Genomic DNA, 19,823 nt, shown 5'->3' with positions numbered 1-19,823 from the left:
TCTTGTAGATCTCTTGTAGATGGAGTTATAAAGGTTTGTAGGATGCTAGGCTTACTATGTGAATGCTGGAATCTAAACTCTGGTCCCCATAATTGCACAGCAAGCTGTTAACCATGAGAGCCATCCCTCCAGCCTCTACATATACCCTCTTTATCTTAAAAGTAGGATTTGCCTTACACCATCAGGCTCTCTGCATGATCGGCTTCCTACCACTGAAACTCCAAGCAAGACTCCCCCCCCCCCTTTGAAGCTGCACTAGGGATCTGAGTGGACATGTGTGTGGCCCAGACCTAGCGCTGCACATTAACACTTAAGTGGCTCCAATCAGGACCCCACCAAGCCTAGGGTGCTGAGACACAAGGCCGAGCATCTGTGCTTTCCCCACTACCTCCACGAATCCCCTCCATTGCAGTAGGCACGGTCAATGGTGCTCTCCTACCTTGATGTCGGTGCTGAAGTTGGTGATTTTGGTGCAGCCTGCGTTTTCTAGGTGGTAATTAGCCCACCGCAGCAGGAGCTCTTCAGGAGACAACTTCATCAAATCCTCTAGGCTCTCTCCTTCTCTCAAAAGAGCAATCAGAGCTGAAGAGGTACAAAAAGTTGATCCAAAATAAATACGAGGATGTTAGGGGGAAGCATTTGCCTTCCCAGACATGGATCCTTGTTAGAAGACCAAAGAGCAGCATTGTCCCTTCGGGTGTAATGTCTTAAAGTCCTTCCCATAAAATAAACAACTCACTAATACTTCCTAAAAGTGATGCACTAGTGTGAGCTAACTCATTGTTCCCATTTTTTTTTTTTTTTTAATTAGAAAAAATAAGGCACCAAGGAATCTCAAGTGTTTGCCTAAGAACATGCATTTCAGCATAAAGGTAACTATGGCAACTTGCTGGAAGTATTTTGCTGGGTCCATTGGACCTCAGTTGATATCACAATGACACATCTGCTTTTGAGAGATCGATTTTGCAATCACGATAATGTTCTCTTTTCTATTCCCACTGGTGTTTTATAATCCAAATGCTTACCTGTATAATTATAGGAACTCAACAATGCAATCAACATTCCTCTATGTTTCCCCAGATGAATAAATATTTTTTTTTTTTTTTGCTTCATTGGGTTTAGATTCAGTTGATTCGATTTTGCAAATCAATACTCTTCCTCTTGGGTTTCAAGATTCCTATTTGCTATTTTTGGGGGGGGGTTGCTTTTTAAATATAATGCTTAGTATTTTGGTTTTAAAGTGATATCTCAACATTTTCACTGTTTATTATAGCTCAAACACATAGATTTGTAAAGCTATGGATAGCTAGGGCTGAAGAGAGGGCTCAGCATTTAAGAAGCTGGGTGCTCTTTCAGAGGACCTGGGCTGAATCCCCAGCCCCCACATGATGATTCTCAACCATCTGTAACTCCACTCTCAGGGGACCAAACACTGTCTTCTGGTCCCCAGAGGCACCAGGCATGCATGTAGTATACATATCTACAAAACATTGATATGCATAAGTCTAGAAATTAATATTAAAACTTAAATATGCCTAACTGCATATAGATTATGATTTAGCTACAGATTTCAGAGTTGTAAGGTTTGTACCTGAAGGTAATGTTTGACTTGTGTGGTCCTTATTAAGGAATATGCCTGTCCACTCAACTGGACTATCATTGCTTATATATACTCTTTAGAAATTTTCCCTGTTTTTTTTTTTTTTTTTTGCCACAGCACTAGGGGGTTGAACCTATGTCCTTGCACACACACACACACACACACACACACACACACATACACATATATATTATATAGTCAGGGTCTTATTTAGTAGCTCAGGTTGGTCTTGAATTAACTCAAAAGTCAAGGCAGGGGTTAAGGTTGTGATTACCCTGCCTCAGCCTCCCAAGGAGCGAAACTGTAGGTTGATGCCAGCAGGCCTGGCTTCAGTTCAGAATTTCAAAGCTCTACATGAAATTTTCTAATATTTTTTTTCTAAATGTATTTTAATAATTAATTTAATAATTTTAATGCATATAATATATACTGTATATCTGAATGCATATATTTAAGGTATATTTATGTACTGATCGCACTGGCACAGTGATGTAATTAATCAAACAAATTAATGTCTCATCAACTTTTACAGTTACTTTGTTCTCTTTTCTTTGGGTGTTAAGCGTACTTAGAAATCCACTTTTTGGCAAACTATTGGCATGGGCTATAATAGGATCAACTGTAACCCTAGGTCTCTAGACTCACCTACCCCATATAAAGGCAACCGACAGCTTCCTTGATTGTCTAGATAAAATATGGACCAAGCTTTCCCAATCTGGTGCATTTGCCAAAGTATCTGAATGTGATTAGTCTCACAAAATAAAACTCTCGTCTTGCTTGCTGTGAAGCCTCTGTAGACAATGTGTGCCAGGAAGCAGCTGCTGGCGTTGGGGTTCCAGGCACGTGGAGCTATATATTCTAAAGCATTGCTGCTAGTCTGTGGTCTCTAAAAGCCTTTGCATTGTCGTCTTAAAAGTCTGGTTTCATGGATAGGGTTTGCTACTTTAATACCAAGGACTCAATATAACTGAGTGGTTTTCTCAGCTGGAGAACACCTATTGTCTTCCTCCTGCCACCAACACACACAGCGTTAGAAAGCCTTGCTCGTCACAACCCCTGACACATAGTCACAGCCTCTGACACTTGCTCTTACCTTCATTTCTGCTGAGTTCAATGTCAGCAAACAACCCGATCTTGATGATTTGCCACAAAAGTCCCAGGACCAGGTAAGGCTTGCCCTCCTTCAGGTCCTCGGCCCCTATATTAACCACGTGGCACCCGATGGCCGAGGCAGAGTTCAGAGCCAAGTTCAAGTTTTCCTGAGGGAGAGAAAGTATGCAAGCTTAGTTCCTTCACTTTGCCAGTGCCAAATGACTCCTGATTAGCATCAGCAGTGACATTGTCCTTCTGGAATGGTCACAGACCCAGAGGCAAGGTCTGCACTAGTCTTAACACTCAGAAAAAAGCAGTAAAATAATAATGGGGAAAGACCCAATAACCCACGGTACTGAGTAATGCAGGGGGCTACTCAATCAAACCAGTACCCAGTGTGGAAGAGCCATTCTGGCGAGAGATTAATGAATCCTAAGCTCTCCTATTTTGCACTCTGATGAAGCCGATAGACTCAGAGCCTCCATTAGCTGGAGGAAGTCATTGTTCTGTCACAGCCTATGGCTAAGAAGACAATTGTTGATGTAAATTAGTGTCATAAAAAAGAACAACACAATAACCTTTTGATTTGCAAATTTAATGTCATGGAAAAAGAAAAAAAAAAAAAACCGATATAAATCAAACCCCAGTGAAGATGGATGGGTTTTTAACAGGACAAGTTACCGAGGCCCCATGATGATAACTAGAAAGCCTGCATATGCACACAGGCCTGAGGCTCCAGGACGAGCTGGAATAGTTGGAGTGTTCTCAGTCGCTGTGTCTTATTTTTGGTCCCATGAAGGAAGAGGTTAAGTTTCAGAGAAGTAGACAAGCTTTTTTGTTTGTGTGATAAATTAATAACAAAACAAACTCCACCAGAAGGCCCTTGCTGACCATTAAAAAACAGTAGATATAAATACACTTTCTATTATAGCCAAGTTTATGAGTAAATATACCATTAAGAGCACTCCCATATGTTCAATTACTGTTCCCAGCTTGGTTTCACTTCCATTTTAAAAGTACACAGGGTTGCTTGTGTCCAAACAAGAGATAATGTATTATTCATGATTTAAGGTATTAAGACATGGTTCCTGAGCTATGGAATTAGAATAATGTTAAAATATTGGAACATAAGATAGAAATGCAGCTGCTTATTTCCTGCTAGTGACTATTTTGGCTAATCAACAAACGGAGGGCTAGAAGCAGGTTGCATTTATTCCACTCTGGGCTGTGTCAGCAGTGTCATGGAGGCCTCCAGAGCATTTCCTGGGTTTCATCCTCTTCCTTGCCTAGAAAGGCTTCTCTTTTAAGCTAAGGCTATGCATTTGGCACCAGCTCAAGAACAAACTGGTAAGAAAAACTCATTACAATTTGAATTTGATTCTGAAGTGGCCGAAACAAACCCAGCTACTAACACACACCAGCCTCCTTTCTTGATTGCCACACCAATAAAACATAAGACACTGGTTGTAAGACACCATCGGCCAAGGCCTAGGTGTGGGGGAGGAAGAGTGAGCTGACCCTGCTACGATGATCATCATTCACACCGGGCCAGAGCCACCCTTGGGGAGCAGTGAGGAGACCCACCTGAATGGTGAATGGTGTGAGCTTCTTCTTGTTGATCGTTCTCTCGTCAATTGTGTCTGGCACGGACAGGTTGATCATTTTACTAGAAGAGAAGGAATCAAATTAAAGAAAGCAGCCCTCTGAGTAACAGAATTCCGTGGGGTTAGATTTAAATTCGAGCAGGACCCTGACTGAACATGCCAGCAGCACATTCGTCATACACGGTATATGAGAGTTATACCGCCGTGGTTAGATTCGCCAGCAGTGTTCATGAGGCTATCACGATGCACTGGGGTAAGAAGGGAAGCTCTGCTTGCTTCGCTCACCTAAGCTGTAAAAGTGCCCTGGTTCCATTAGAAGAATGGCTCTCAACCTTCCTAATGCTGTCGACCCTTCAGTACAGTGCCTTATGTTGTGGTGACCCCCAACCATAAAATCATTTCATTACTACTTCATAACTATAATTTTGCTATGTTTATGGATCATAATGTAAATATCTGATATGTGACCCCCCCAAAAGGTCATGGCCCACAGGTTGAGAACATTATTGAAATTATTAAACATTATTAAAACATTATTGAATTCTGAGTGGGTGATTAAAACAGATTTCCCATGACTTTCTCAGCCTTATACATGTCCCCACTATATGCAAGAAACAGTTGCTCTTTCTGGGTTTATATAATGTCTACATTTCTTTTTGACACCTGATCAATACCTTTAACTAAACATATAATGGCTCATCCTACCATTCTGCAGTCGTTTGATCAATGTTTGATGAGTTTTCCTCACTTAAATATCCAGGACAGTGATCAGACATCTAGAGCAAGCAATTGCTGTTTATGAAAAACTAATTTTGTTCAAGGTATTCTTTGTTTAACCCTCAACAGGGCATAAAAAATTTCCCTTAGTAACCTCCATTATTTTATTTTATTTTATTTTTAAAAAAAAATGAGTATAGAAAACAAATCTGCAAAAGGAAGCCAGGCTGAGGCAAGGGGATCATAAGTCCAAGGTCTGGTTGGGCAAGAGAAGAGATTCAAGGCCAACCCAACCACCTTATTGAGACCCTGTCTCAACATTGTAAAAGAGGAAAATGGAGGCTGGGATGTGGCTCAGTGGGTAGGAGGCCCTGAGTTTGACATGCTAGGGCAAAATGTACAAAAGGAACAAAACCAAAAAACATTTAAACAATTTTACTTATTGATGTGTCTGTGTGTGTGTGTATAGCGTGTGTCACTGTGTATGTGTGGAAGTCAGAGGACAACTTGCAAGGGCCAGTTCTCTCCTCCTGAGGTTCAATTCAGGTCCTCAGGCTTGGTGTAAGGTGCCTTGACCCACTGAACAATCTCACCATCAACCAGAAAGCAAATCAGAAAAGAAAACTGGAAAATGTGAGTAACGATTTCCTTTTAGTGAGAAATCAGTTTTCAATCAACTATCTTTTACAGTTACTTTTGAACATGTATTCTCATAACATTGCCATATGTGCATATGTGTGTCTCTGTGTGAACATCCATATATATTTAAAATGAACTTCCAGGGCTCTGTCTCCTTTCTCCAGTCTATCTGCCATCAGGGTAGGTCACACTCAGAGGAAGCAGAGTGGCTCGTTCCTCCCCCCCCCCCCCCCCCCCCCGCCAACCCCCCCAGCCCCCAGATTAAGTGCTGTGTCTCCCTTTACAAAGCTTATCTTTACATTGTATCTCTTCTCTCTACTGAAACAATAGTAGTTTTATGGATTTCACTACAATTAGCTCCTGATGTTAGTTTACTTCCCTGTACCCTATCAAGTGGATTCCATTAAGGCAACTCCACTCATGTGTGAGCCTCAAAAGAAGTGGTCTACTGCAAATACACTTAGCTGCTGCTATACCCACAACATGAGGAACAGTATTGAAGGGTTGACAGCATTAGGAAGGTTGAGAGCCATTCTTCTAACTGAACCAGGGGGATTCTATGGAAATCAAGGAGGAGCCTTCATTTACCAAAGAACTATGCCATCGCCTACAGCATTGAAGAGATCGTCGGTGTTGGGGTTCATGGGGATGACGTGCCGGCAGTCGGGGTCATTCTCCAGGGCTTTGTTTATCCAGTTGACGAAGGCATACTTTTCTTCCTCTATAGATAAAGAATTGAAATGTCTTACACACAGGATGAAAACCAAAGACATTCTCCACACGGGCCCCACATTCTCATGCCCAAGAGAGACATTGCCAGGCCAACATCTTATCATCCTGTATTTACTGCTTTTGAAAATCAGAGGCCCTTTAAGAACCGGACACTGAATCTAGTTATAAAGGTGCAATTAAAGATTTAGGACAAAATAAAAAAAAATGCACATGTTATATTTGGATGATGATAAGTAATAAGTATTTCTGTGGGTATATACTTATGGTTTATACATACTTTATACAATGTGGTTTGGTGTTTACAGGACAAAACTCAGGATCCCGCCTGGTTTGCCCGCAGATTTAGATGCTGTTTGTCGGGGATGATCACTGAGATATGGCTGGGCTTTTTTTACGGTTAGAAGGGGACAGCTAGGAAGTGAAATCACCTGTGTGCAATGGAGTCTTCCTTCCTACCAGCAAAGCTGCAAGGAGTTGATCTTACAGGTCTTAGTAAAACCTGAAGATCTCTCTGCCTTCTCCCCAGCACCATGTTTTGTAAATTGTCTGTCACTGAAAACAAGTGTCTCCCAGAGGAATTCTGAACTGTCAAAGGCTGCATAGTGAATCGCTGTTCTGCAGATTCGTGATGCACCTTCACACAGTCAAAGCTTGGAAAAGTCCTAGACTTAAAAATACAAGGCTAGATAAGACGGAGTACATTCAGAGCCCCGCAAGCTAAAACTGGCCAGATAAGCTAAGCCCATGGGTGCAATAACGGCACAAATGTTACGGGGGTAACCAACTACCCTTTTAAAAATTGGGTCTAACATCTTCTTTATGAGGTAGAACCCATACCTGGTAGTGTTAAAGGGACCAAGAACCTGTGGCTGGTTAGGCCACAGGCCCTAGGAGAGAACACAGTATTCTGCTAAATGGGCATAGTATGAAACCAATTCTCATGACATATTGCTACAACTGTAGATCAGAGCTCCTCTCGATCCTTATAGGAGGAGCTTCCAGTAAATGGCAAATAACTCAGAGATCCCTAACTGGTCAACCTGCAGAGAACATGAGACTGTGGAATGCTCAGCCCTAAACGGGACATACATGCCACGCCCCTACCCTCAAGGCTCAGGTTCTCAGAAGAGGGAGTGAAAAAATTCTAAAAGCTGGAGGCGGTTGCCAGCATTAAGGAAACAGTGTTTACCAGACACAAGTGTTGCACCTATGAATACAGCGATGGTGACGGCATGTGGAAGCCCTAAGCAAGCTGGAGGCAGTCAAAAATCCCAGTATAGAAGTAGGAAGGTGTGCATGAAACCCCACCACTGCCTGAGGAGAAGAAGAGCCCATTCTCTGTATTGTGACAATCGCACACATTCCCATGACCCATTCCCAAGACACAGTGGGAGAAAGAAAAAGAAGAAGAAATCTCAAAAGAGAGTTGGAAGGGATGGGAGAAAGGAACGGATGGTTGTGGGGGGAGCTGGGGGAGGGGTGCATATGTTTAAAATACTTCATATAAATTTCTCAAAGAATTAATAAACATAATATATTTTTAATAAGAAAGGCTAAACTTTGTCTTAGCAACAGCAAACAGTGCCTATTCACACACTTATCTTTAACATTGAATCATCCTTTAGAAAACTAAACTTTAGGACACGTTGAGCAACCACAGCATTCGCGATCTCAGAAGCATCCATTAAGGCTGCTCCGTGTTAGCCTTTGGAATAAATATAAAACTTCTTTCCCCAATCAATATTTTTTGACCACTCAGCAGGCGTTAAAAATGATCACGATATTGAAGATGAAGACTCAAAAAAGGCTAATTTTGCCCATAAGTTTTTAAAGGAGATTTGGCAGCGTTTAAAGCACATTTTAAATCCAAATGAGGTCACTCAGTACACGAAGCCCCCTGGGGCTCAGGCAGCTCCTGTGCCTGGAACTGGTCCACTCCCACAGGGGAAGATGGGTTTCCATCCAGGTGGGTGTGCTTGCTTCTTGGCTTTTACCCCTTTGGTTTGCATACCAAATGTTGACTCTGCAACTGCAGACAGCCTGAGTCCTTCCTCCTCAGTGTATCCTTCCCCAGTCCTTAGCTCTCTCAGCTCACACTTGCTTCTTCTGCTTCCCGCCCATCAGCACAGCTTACCTGAATAAGAGTGCTGGGTACCAACGCTGGACTGCTCGGACGTGCCACCAATCGCGCAGATCCCTTCCTTCTTGTTGATAGCTTTTCGGAAGGTTTTGGCAACCTCGGTGCTTTTTAAGCCATGGAAGACCTGTTAAAAACATAATATGTTTGGTTCATTTGGTTTTGATTTTTTTTTTTTTTTTGACCAACTCTTGTTACAGTTTATGCTAGCCTGGTGCTTACTATATATCCCAGACTGGCCTTGAACTCAAAACACATCCTCTTGCCTTAGATTCCCAAATGCAGGGATTATGGAGGTGGACTTCCACACTGTGGAGGTTTGAATATGCATGGCCCCCATAGATTCATGTGTTTGAGTGCTTGGCCCATAGAGAGTGGCACTTTTAGGATGTGTGGCCTTGGAGTAGGTGTGGCCTTGTTGGAGAAAGTGTGTCACTGTGGAGGTGGGCTTTGAGGTCTCCTGTGCTCAAGCTATGCCCAGTGTGACACACAGTCTCCTTCTGCTGCCTTTAGAACAGGATGCAGATCTCTCAGCTCCTTCTCCAGCACCATGCCTGTGGGGAGCCGCCCTCACATTCGCCATTACAAGATGGCGCTGATGTCCTGTGCTCTAACAAACAAACAAGGCAGCTGCGCATGTGCTGGGTAGATTTCCATTCCCTTGTGCCCTGCCTTTCCCGTGGCGTCATCTGGGGTGACAGCAGGCCACCAACCAGAGGGTTACACGTCCTAGGCGGCGATCTTGCTCTATATAAGCTGAGGGATTTGGTTCTTCGCTCTCTTCTCTCTTCTTCGCCCTTTGCCTGTTGGAAGCTTATGCTCTCCCTCTCAAGAGCATTAAAGCTTTGCTGCAGAAGGATCCTGTTTGTGTGCCGCGTTGTTTCTTGCTGGCGAGAAGGTAGCGCGGGACACATGCCTGCCTGCGTGCTGCCATGCTTCCCACCATGATGATGATGGACTAAACCTCTGAAACTCTAAGCCAGCCCCAATTAAATGCTTTCCTTTGTAAGAGTGGCTGTGGTCATGGGGTCTTTTTACAGCAATAACACCCTAACCTAGACACACACCCAGCTAGATTAAGGCATTTTTTTTTAAAACCCAAGCTGTAGTCAAGGAAACCACCAAGGTAAGAACTGTACCAACGAGCCAGGAAGGGATGGATCGCCTCTCTGGATGTTTGTTGACATCGAGTTCAAGTTTCAAGTGCATCGCCTAGAATTCAGCATCATGCTCACCTTGATAAACTCATCGAAGCTGATCCTCCCATCTTGGTCCAGATCCCCTGTGGCCATCAGGTTTTCTGTGATTTCTCTCACTCGGTACCCAGGCAGAGGCAGGCAGGCGGCCTTGAACAAGTCATTCAGTTCATTGCAGCTGATGTATCCGTTGCCATCGGTATCTGTGACACGAAGGATAGAGTGAAGCTTTGTGGTAACTCGGGTGCAGTCTTTAGAAAGGCAAATGGATACTAGGTGACAGGTGGGGCTGGAGGAAGGTGACCAGGCATGGGCCTGACCCAGATAGAAGCAAAAGCCTGCCAGGAGGCCTATTGCTCTGGGATCTAGACAGTCACATCACTTCCAACACCCACAGTAAAAGACTCTAATTCCAATTAAGATCTTGAAATTAAGGGGAGATAGTAAGAGGATATTTAGGAACATGTGCAGGCATGTATGTATGCATGCGTACATGAAAGGGTGTGCATCTTCCTGCGTGTGTGTGTGTGTGTGTGTGTGTGTGTGTGTGTGTGTGTGTGTGTGAGCCTGTGAGGGCATACTCACATGCAGAGGTCACAGGACAACTTCGGGTGTTGTTCCTCAGGAGCCATTTATTTTCCAACACAGGGCTTTCCCCCTGAAGCTGAAGTTCACCGACTGACTAGACCAACTGGCCAGTGAGCCCCAGGGACTCACCCATCTCTGCTGCCCCAGGCAGGCAACCAGGCCCAGCATTGACGTGGGTGCTGGGGTTCAAACTCAGGTACTCACGCTTGAGCGACAACACTTTGCTGACTGAGCCCTACCTGCCTCTGCAATCCTTAGGAAATCTTACAGAAACTTAAAAAGTAAACCACAAGGAGCTTACCAATAAGGAGTGGAAGAATATTAATATAAAGGAAATCAAACAAAAGCAGGCAAGATGTAAATAAGGGAGCAGAGGGAATGCCTACCGGAAAAGGCAGTGGGCTCGCTGTTTTAATTAGGAAAGAAGTGTTTTCTCTCAGGTGCATCGTTCAGAAACCAGCTCTCCCCGGTTCTCAACCCTAATGCTGCCACCCTTTGATACATCATGTTCATCATGTTGTAGACCCCCAGCCATAAAATTATTTTCATTTCGACTTCATAACTGTAATTTTGACACTGTTATGAATTGTAATGGGAACACCTACAATTTCTCGATGTCTTAGGTGACCCCTATGAAGGCATAGTTTGACCTGCAAAGGGGTCGCCACCCACAGGTTGAGTACAGCGGCAAACAGTGCCAGGGCGCAACGATGTGTGTGTGTGTGTGTGTGTGGGGGGGGGGTCAGGTCCACTCACCGACTTTGGCAAAAGCCTCTCTGAGTTCCATCATTTCTTCGTCAGATACGGATCCTCGGGCCATTTTCACTGCTTTAGGTGACAGACCTGAGAGAAGAAGAACAGAGTGAGCGATGTGCACCTGAATTCCTGTAAGCTCAGAACAAAGCCTGTCTATTAGAGGAAGCCATGTTCGCCCCCACCCTCCATGACTTGTCGCCATCTTTCAAAGCCTCCCAGCCTCTCACGTGGGGTCATCAAAGACAGCTGTCTGCAATCTCTCCCCTCCCCGCACCTCGAGGCAGCTTCTCATATGCTGCCTCGTGGTGCTTATCTATATTGACTTAAGGATTAGTAAGTGCTTATCTAAATTGACCTTAGGATTTCTGTGACAATCATAAAGTGGTGGAGGGACTAGAAATTCCTACCTCTTTTACTTTGAAATATTCATTCTTGGGGCACTCATCATTTGTCGATCCTCCCCCCCCCCCCGCCTTGTTCTCATAAGGAAGTGAGAAGAATTAAGGTGAAGGAGAATTAAATACCAGCCCCTCATGAACTCTCAGCTAATGGATTCACCTGGCAGTTGGCTGAGAAGGCCAGCATGAACCTTCTGGCCCATTTGAACTCTAAACCAACATTACAAGGAACCGAGAAAGAGGTGGTAAGATTGCTATATTTTGGAGTAATTTACCATATAGAAACGTACAATTAAAACCTTTAACTTCTACATAAGTATCTTTACAAACCCCATCACGATTATCTTTAAATTAATGCTTAGCCAAGCCAGTAGATGCACTTTATAAATTCAAAGAGTTCTGTGCATAAGTTTGGCCACACACAGTCAAGGATGAAGAAAGAAGGTGACCTTCTAAAAATTCAAATATGAAAATCTGAAACACATTTTAAATGTTTTCTCAGAAACATTTGCTGAGCAACCGGCTATCCCTGCGCGTCTCTGCTGCCCCCTAGTGGTCAGAAAGTGAATGAAACAGAAAGGCTCCTTGCTACCTTCGTGGATGGAGGTTCCATTCGCCAGATTTCTTGAGGGGAGATTGTAAATGGAGTAGGGAAACAGCGGGTGGGATGTGTCTAACCATAATTTTATTTTGACCATTGGAATAAACTTATCTATTTTAAAATGTTTCCCATTTATGGCAAGGATGCTTTAAACCAATTATCTTTTTTTATGTTTCCACATCATTCTGTGGTGCTGTGTTTGTTCTCAGTGACGACTGACATTCATGCAAAAAAACAAATGTTATAGCAATAGACCCCATGGGTCAAACTGCACCACACTTCAAGCTTCATCACACATGCCCATGAAATCTGCATCCACTCTTATCTGCCGATGTGAGCGAGCGGTGCATGTCTGCCGATGTGAGCGAGCGGTGCATGTCTGCCGATGTGAGCGAGCGGTGCATGTCTGCCGATGTGAGCGAGCGGTGCATGTCTGCCGATGTGAGTGAAACTCTCCAGCCACATGAAATGACAATGGCTCAAACTTTTGTTACCCAATCTTTTGTTAATAAAATTATTGCATGGAAATGAAAACAAACAAATACCCCAGGCCACAAGAGTAAGCAAATAAAAGTAGCAAGCCTGAGAGTGTTGCCCAACATGATCTTAGCTCCTGTCATCGGTGGGAACTGGAGACATGGTTGAAAAGTATCTACATAGGTGCATTTTAGCTCATTTAAGAGGCCTTTGTGTTATTGATTAAAACTTTATTTTATTATCATTGGCCTTCTATATCTAACAAGTATGACGTTAGATATGGTATGTCGGATTCTCTGGGGGATCCAGGTCATGCTGGAGGCTAATTGTACAAACAACACACGATCAGGGCACAGAAATTCCAAAGAGACATATACTAGTGATCTGAACACCACTTTCTCTCCATTCCCTCTCCTTCTCCCCATTCTCCTCTTACAATCAGATTTCCAAAACTCATTTGAACCAAGTTACAGAGGCATCTTCAAGCCAAAGAAAAATAGACATAGATGCAGCACAGCAAGCAGAGGCAGTCAGCGAGGAGTGTCAGCAGTCAACGGATGCCTAAAATCTCTCACTTTGCTAGTAAGTGGCTGAAAATTAAACTCCAGCTCTCTAAAAACTAACGCTAAAAAGAACCATAGGTTCATAGCAAAATCCTTACCAGGCGCTAAGGAGAGGGCATTTGTGGGGTGTAGTAAGTATTTTACTGTCCCCCGATGACTCTCAGTATAAGCTGATGGTATGACTAGTATGACTATTTCCGTTTTATAGAGAAGGACGCAGAAGCTGAGAGAATCTAAGACTCACATCTCAGCCACATTCCAATTCTCATTTCACTCCCCTCCTCCCGCCTGTGCGCCCAGACTCCACCCCACGCCTTTCTGCTCACTCTGTGCACTCATTCATAGATCAGCAATCGCTCGCAAGCATCTTGAATACCTTAGCTGGTGGGAAATTTGAATGTCAACATCATGAGTCTGTCTGGGAATTGCAGAAGAGGAAGTTTGCACCTCTGCGCGTTATGCAACGGGGGCCTCTGTTATAGGAAAGTTGCTGTAACTTTACTAAGTTACTGTGGCTGAGTTGGCTCATCTCACCTTTACAAGACCAACACTGCACATGCGCAGACCAACACTGCACATGCGCATTCATAGCAGGGTCTCCCTAACACACTGTTGTAATTCCTAGAGGCTTGTTATACATCCTATACTTGGAATATAGGTGTCCACAGGTTCTTATATTCCACACATATCTTACGAATGCCTACTATAGGTCAGGCCCTGCTCTTCCAAGTGAAGCATGACCTGGTTAGTTACGGAAAAGCACAGCACAAGGACTACGGTTGAGACAAGTAAACTGGGTCATGGAATCTAAACCTGACCCTGTGTTTGCACACAAGAGTGTCCGATTATTGGACACTGTGAGAGACTGCCGAGAAGTTTACGTAGAAATAGGAATGAGATTGCACTGTGTGAAAACCAGAGCTAAGAGAACTGGAGAGATGGCTCAGCAGTTAAGAACACACACTATCCTAGCAGAGGAGATGGATTTGACTCCTAGCACCCACATCGGGTAGCTCGACAACACCTGTAAGTCCAACTCCAGGGGCCCCGATGACCTTTGGTCTTGCCTGTACAAACGTGGTGCGCATAAACTCACGCAGGCACCCACATACACATAAATAAAAACATAAATAACTTTTAAAGAACAGAGCCATAGAAGCAATAGAAGAACCATCAAATTGGGTAAAAAAACAAACAAACAAAAAACTTTAAAGGTCATGGTATAATGAAGAAGAAATGTTTTAGTATAAATACCACATGTCTCTAAGCATGTCGGCATACCTCTTTATCCCAGCACTCAGGAGGCAGGGGCATGGGGAATCTCTGAATTTGAGACCAACCTGAACTAGTGAGTTCCAGGACCACAGAAAGGAACCCTGTCTCAAAAAAACAAAACAAAACAAAACAAAAAAACCAACAAAAAACCAAAACAACAACAAAATAAAACCAGTAACAAATGTCTAATATAATGTAACATAACACCTAATAATATTCTTTTTAGAGGTTTAAGAGTGGGAAGATCAATTTGGAGATGAAAATAGTGGAAATAGCTTCATGTTTAAAAATCCTCAAGTCTCCATTGGTTTAACAGCTTTGAGAAAGAAAGGAAGGAAGGAAGAAAGGAGGAAGGGAGGGAGGAAGGAAGGAAGGAAAGAAAGGGAGGGAGGGAGGGAGGGGAGAGAAAAGGGAGGGAGAAGGAGGGAAGAAGAAAAAGGGGAGAGAGAAAAGAGTACTTAAGCAGTGTCAGAAGTGGGCTGGTGAGAGGGTTGGAGCTGACAGCTTAAGTTGCTGTGGCCACTGTGGGCTGTGTAGGGCCCAGACTTACACAGATCATTGCGTTTCTTTTACCTTCATGCTGAGCAGGACCTAGAAATACAACTCCACTTTTAGAGACTGGAGCATCAGACGAAGTTTATTACAGTTTTCTGATTTATGCATGGGGTAAACTCATGTATCCATGTGAAATGCTTAGTCTGTGCACAGATGCTCCAAGACCATTCTGGTTAGTGTTCCCAACACAGAGAAGAGAGGAGAGAGTCTCAGTGACTTTGACGGAGAGGAGACCCTTCAACTAATTAGACCAAGTGCAGTGTGGAAAGGAGAGCGCTTCCCCAGAGTGAGGCAAGACATGATTAATGTTGTAACATGCACACCAGCCATGTCTAAGAGGGACATCGCTGCCTTAGCATCTAATTTTAGAGATCTTACATAGTTTATGTGTTTGCCTGAGGGGACTGTGCCCATTTTTATCCCTGCAGTTAGAAGGAGTGGGCTATCTTATCACCTATTGTTATCCAGGTCCTCAGGGGAAGGTGTCCCTTTGCAATACTAGCACCATACAGGCAGTAGTAAATGGTCCTACTTGGGTATCTGGAGCCCCAAAAGGAAGAAGGCATGTGTCTTCCAGGGCACGAGTGAGTACTTTCAATTGAGCTTTACAGACCCTGTGGTGAGTATGGTCCAAAGTATTTATTCTTTTTGCTACTCGGGCCTGTATATATATTAATCATGTTCTTCCACTGAGCTATATCCCCAGACCCTACCCATGCCCTACCTTTTGGTAAAATGTTTAATGGTATTTTATTTAGTGGGGGGGGGGGAGTGTATGGCTGTGTCACATTGAACAAGTAGGGGTAAGAGGAAAACTCGAAGGAGTCAAGTTTTTCTTCTTTCACCATGTGGGAACCTAGGGATCAAACTCCAGTCGTCAGGCTGAGCCCCAATCACCTTTACCCTCTGAGGCATCTCACCAGCCCACGTGTCTCTTTCTAATGACCACACCATCTAATAGTGCTCTCCCAGGAAGCATTTCAACCAGCAGTAAGCTCAGGACCTTCCCTTATGGTTCACTACCCAAACCATAGCTCTAAGAGGATGAATCTCAAATCATTTATCTGGGTCACTTCTGCTTTCCCGCGGGGACTTTGGCTTTTTAGATCAATTGCCATAGAATCACAAGACAGTTGGCTAAAGAGATCACTAGTTTTTTCTGTTTTTTTGTTTGTTTGTTTAATTTTAAAACTAGCTCAAGTAACTCCCCAGCTGCCAAAGCCACAAAGTCGGTTCCTTCTTGACAGACGACCAGGTTTGTGTCTCGGCTTCCAGATATGTGGTGTTCCCCAGCTGGGTCGTGCCCAGTGATTCTGAGAATGAGTTATTACCAAAGTATTTTGACTCAAATTGCCCAAGGACCAAATGCAGAAGCCACTTAATAGGTGTTTACCACAGAACGCAGTGCCGAGGGTTTTGCAGAACATGGGGTTTACAGAACACAGTGCCGAGGGGTTTGCAGAACATGGGGTTTACAGAACACAGTGCTGAGGGGTTTGCAGAACACGGCTCCTCTAAGTGAGTGTGGACTTAGGAGTGGGGATTTCTCAGGTTTCAGAACTGATTGTGAAAACAGCAGAAAGAGGGGGGAAAGTGGCCTTTCCTGGGGCGGTGACACAGGCTACTCTGGGTACACCAGTGTTAAGGTTAGGGACAGTAGTGACCAGTTATCCACCTGCTAGAGTCCCAGGCATCTGCCACCTAGTATCACGTGACCAAGGCACGCTTCTGCCTGTGCCCCACTTTCTCTGCAATATGACTCTGTCGGTAAAGGAAAACTGGAAACTTCTGACTCTTGGTCCCAGTTGCATCTGAGCAACCTCAGGGGATCTCAACATCCACCAGGGAGATGACAGAGCTTCCAGAGACCTCCACGAACGGTGAACGATCAGAGACGCACTGTCTGTGTAACACGGGAGCTAACCGGGGCTGACAGTAGCTTAAGGTGACTAAGAAATGAAGCAAAGATGTGACACGGTTCTGTAGCCAAAGAGAACATCCCTACAGTTTAAAAGGGTGAAAGCTGCTTGCCGAGCCTGCTTCACAGAAACACCCTTAGGAGAGCTAACGAAGAATATACAGCAACTCACTCTTAGTCACTGGATACAAGCTCCTTATGTTCACCTTTCAGACAAAGGATGAACTCTTAAAAAATACAGCTTTTAAATGACTTTGCTTTTTTTTTTTTTTTTTTTTTTTTTTTAACAATTCAGTTAAAGGAATTGTAAAAATGCTTCAGTGGTTAAGAGCACTGGCTGCAATGGCAGAGAACCTGGGTTTAGATTTCCAACACCCACATGACAGCTCCCATTTGTCTGTAACTCCAGTTCCAAGGGACTCAGCTCCCTCTTTTGACCTCCACGTGCACCAGTTACACAATTGGTGCACAGACATACAAGCAGGAAAATATCCAAACATACCTTTTAAAAAATGAATTCAATTACAAACGATATTAATGGGCACTTAGAGAGACTCTTACAAATCCTTCTATCAAGTTAAACCTCAAATTTGACTTTTTTTTTTTTTTTTTTTAATTTCTTTCTGCAGATGCACCAGTTTCCCACAGACTGTTCTAAGATGCAGACTCCTTTCTTCCCAGCCTCTGACCTGAAGGACTTAGGGGAGAAGACAAGGGAGGCCTGTCACTGCAAATCTGCAGCTAGGCAGACACGGCTAGGAAAGCCAGCAGGTCCCAGCACTCTAGCCTGCTCACCATGGTGACGCTCTGAAAGCCTCTAGGAGTTGGCCATTCAATTGAGGGGCTTCTGAAGCTACAGGGATGAGTCCCATCCCCATCTCCAACTCAAGAGACCATGCTGCCCCGCCTGTCCTTCCTTGAACATCCCCAATACCTCTGCTCTCTACCAATATCCATCCCAAGCTATATAAGCAAGGCTGACACACCAGGCTGGAGTCTGAGGGTACTAGAGTACACTGGCACCCCTCTTCTTGCTCAGGCTACAGTGCTACCCCTGGTATTAGCCTCTCTGGAATCCACAGCTACTTTTCATCCTGCTCTAGCACAGGGATTTTAAGGACCATGCTTCTCCCCGTCAAAATTCAGAGCATGCCAAAAACATTTCTTCAAAGAACTGATGTCGATCAATCTACAGTTATCGTCTGAATATCAAACACCATTCACTCATCTGTGAATGAAATCCCACCTAGTTGTTTCTGTACAGAGCTCTGCTCTAGTTGCTGGGAGATGCAGAAAGAGGAACCAGAATGGAAGTCCCAAAGGCTAAGGCTTCACGAAGCCCACGTTTAAATGTCAAGTGTTGAATGTAACTCGTGGGTGATGATTAATGTAATGCATATGGTTAACACAGTGGGATTTCCTGGAGTGAAAAGGTTAAACACAGACCTTTTCTAATTAAAGAAAAAAAAAAAAGAAGGAGCAGAGAGGAGGCCTATCTAAAATGAAAATAGCATGACAGACATCGTGACATGGACCCACAAGCCTATCGCAAAGGATACTGAGGCAGTAAGATCTCCTTGAGTTTGAGATCAGCCTTTGCTACATGGCGAGAATTCTGGGCCAGTCATGACTACCCTGTCTCAAAGAACAGAAATATAGACATAAGTAAGTGAAAATACCAAATATCAAAATCAGTCCACACAATTCACTAAATGAGTAAGTTTGCCAAATGAGTCTCTACTGAGGTAGAAGGCAGGGGGAGTGAGGGAAGGCTGTGTCTGGGCGCTCGTGTGGAGACCCTGCCTCCCTTCCGGCTCTGTAGCATTAACCTCCAGTCTGTCCTCTGGTCCTCATTTCTTCATCCATAAATTGAGAGGGGGAGTCCCTTCCACGTTAAACGTCTCGAGACTCCACTCAGTAGCTGAGCAGTGAATCTGTAGGTTAGAGCCTAGCTTGCAGAGAACAACGTGGTTGGTATGGTTGCCCACCAGAGTAGTGGCTGTACGCCAGAGGTGTCTCTTAAGAAGTGAGCAAGTGAGGGAGGGGGCCTGGCTCCCAGGGGCCAGCCACTGTCCCTGTTCTTACCTCTCGTCACAAACAGAGCTGTTCCCGAAGATGCATCTCCTCATGGACCCCAGGCAGATGTCCCTGCTCGGCTGCCCAGTGGAGCAGTTCGGAGCAGCAGAGCTGTCAAAGTGGCCCGTGGGACCTATTTTCTGGGATGTCATCACACGGCTAAAGAGAAGCTGATCCAGTTCATTCCTAGCTTCTGGGCGAGCCAGTGAACAGAATGTCCCAGAAAGAGAACCAGCTAGCATTTTCTTTAAAAAGACCCAAATAAGGAAACTCTATAACCTCTCCGGTGTCTCATATCCCTGCCTTGTAACCTAAATCTTTTCTGATACAATTACAGCTCCTCCTTTCTTGGACTAATCTTAGACAGAACTATAGGAGCTGGTCAATTCATAAATCTCCCACCTTGGAGATGGTGTGTCCTTTTCAGCTGTTGGTTTAGGAGTTTATTTTTCAACCTTTAAATTTGCTTTGCTCTACTCAGCGTTTGTGCCAACTTCCTTAACCAGTGAACACCAGACTGGGTTGTAAGATAACCCTTATAATGAGCCAGGAGATTCCTGAAGGGGCTAAAAACAGAAATGCCACATGGTTCAGCTACCCCATTATTGGTTATTTACTAAGAGGGCAAGAACCCATTGGATCTACATCCCCATGCAGGACACCCCAAAAAGCACCTGGGAAGCTACATAGTGAGGTGCTGTATCAAAGAAAATATGGTGAAGAAACAGAAACAATTTAAATGTCCATTAACTGATGACTCAATAAAGAATCATCTATATGAGGCACATGGTAAAATTAAAACACAATGGAATTATACTCCTTTAAAAAAAACAGGAAGAAAATTTCTGTCAGTGCAATAACATAGATGAATCTGAAGACAGCCAGAGAAACTCAAATAC

At 44.0% G+C, this 19,823-nt stretch overlaps 1 protein-coding gene across 2 annotated transcripts in view; it reads right to left on the bottom strand.

Moving 5' to 3' along the window:
- Nucleotides 1-19,823, bottom strand: part of Lcp1 (lymphocyte cytosolic protein 1) — a 95,795-nt gene that overhangs the window by 20,482 nt on the left and 55,490 nt on the right. For both annotated transcript variants that reach the window (XM_021203192.2, XM_029541878.1), the window contains exons 3-9: nucleotides 11,062-11,148; nucleotides 9,757-9,920; nucleotides 8,519-8,648; nucleotides 6,241-6,373; nucleotides 4,277-4,358; nucleotides 2,694-2,859; nucleotides 440-582 (exon numbers count right to left, since the gene is read on the bottom strand). In XM_021203192.2, the coding sequence (XP_021058851.1) occupies nucleotides 440-582; nucleotides 2,694-2,859; nucleotides 4,277-4,358; nucleotides 6,241-6,373; nucleotides 8,519-8,648; nucleotides 9,757-9,920; nucleotides 11,062-11,125 (882 nt within the window). In that variant the 5' untranslated portion in view covers nucleotides 11,126-11,148. The remainder of the gene's footprint in view (nucleotides 1-439; nucleotides 583-2,693; nucleotides 2,860-4,276; nucleotides 4,359-6,240; nucleotides 6,374-8,518; nucleotides 8,649-9,756; nucleotides 9,921-11,061; nucleotides 11,149-19,823) is intronic.

Source organism: Mus pahari, chromosome 8 (assembly GCF_900095145.1).
Source record: "Mus pahari chromosome 8, PAHARI_EIJ_v1.1, whole genome shotgun sequence".
Lineage (NCBI taxonomy): Eukaryota > Metazoa > Chordata > Mammalia > Rodentia > Muridae > Mus > Mus pahari.
This window is presented reverse-complemented; position numbering and strand designations above follow the sequence as displayed.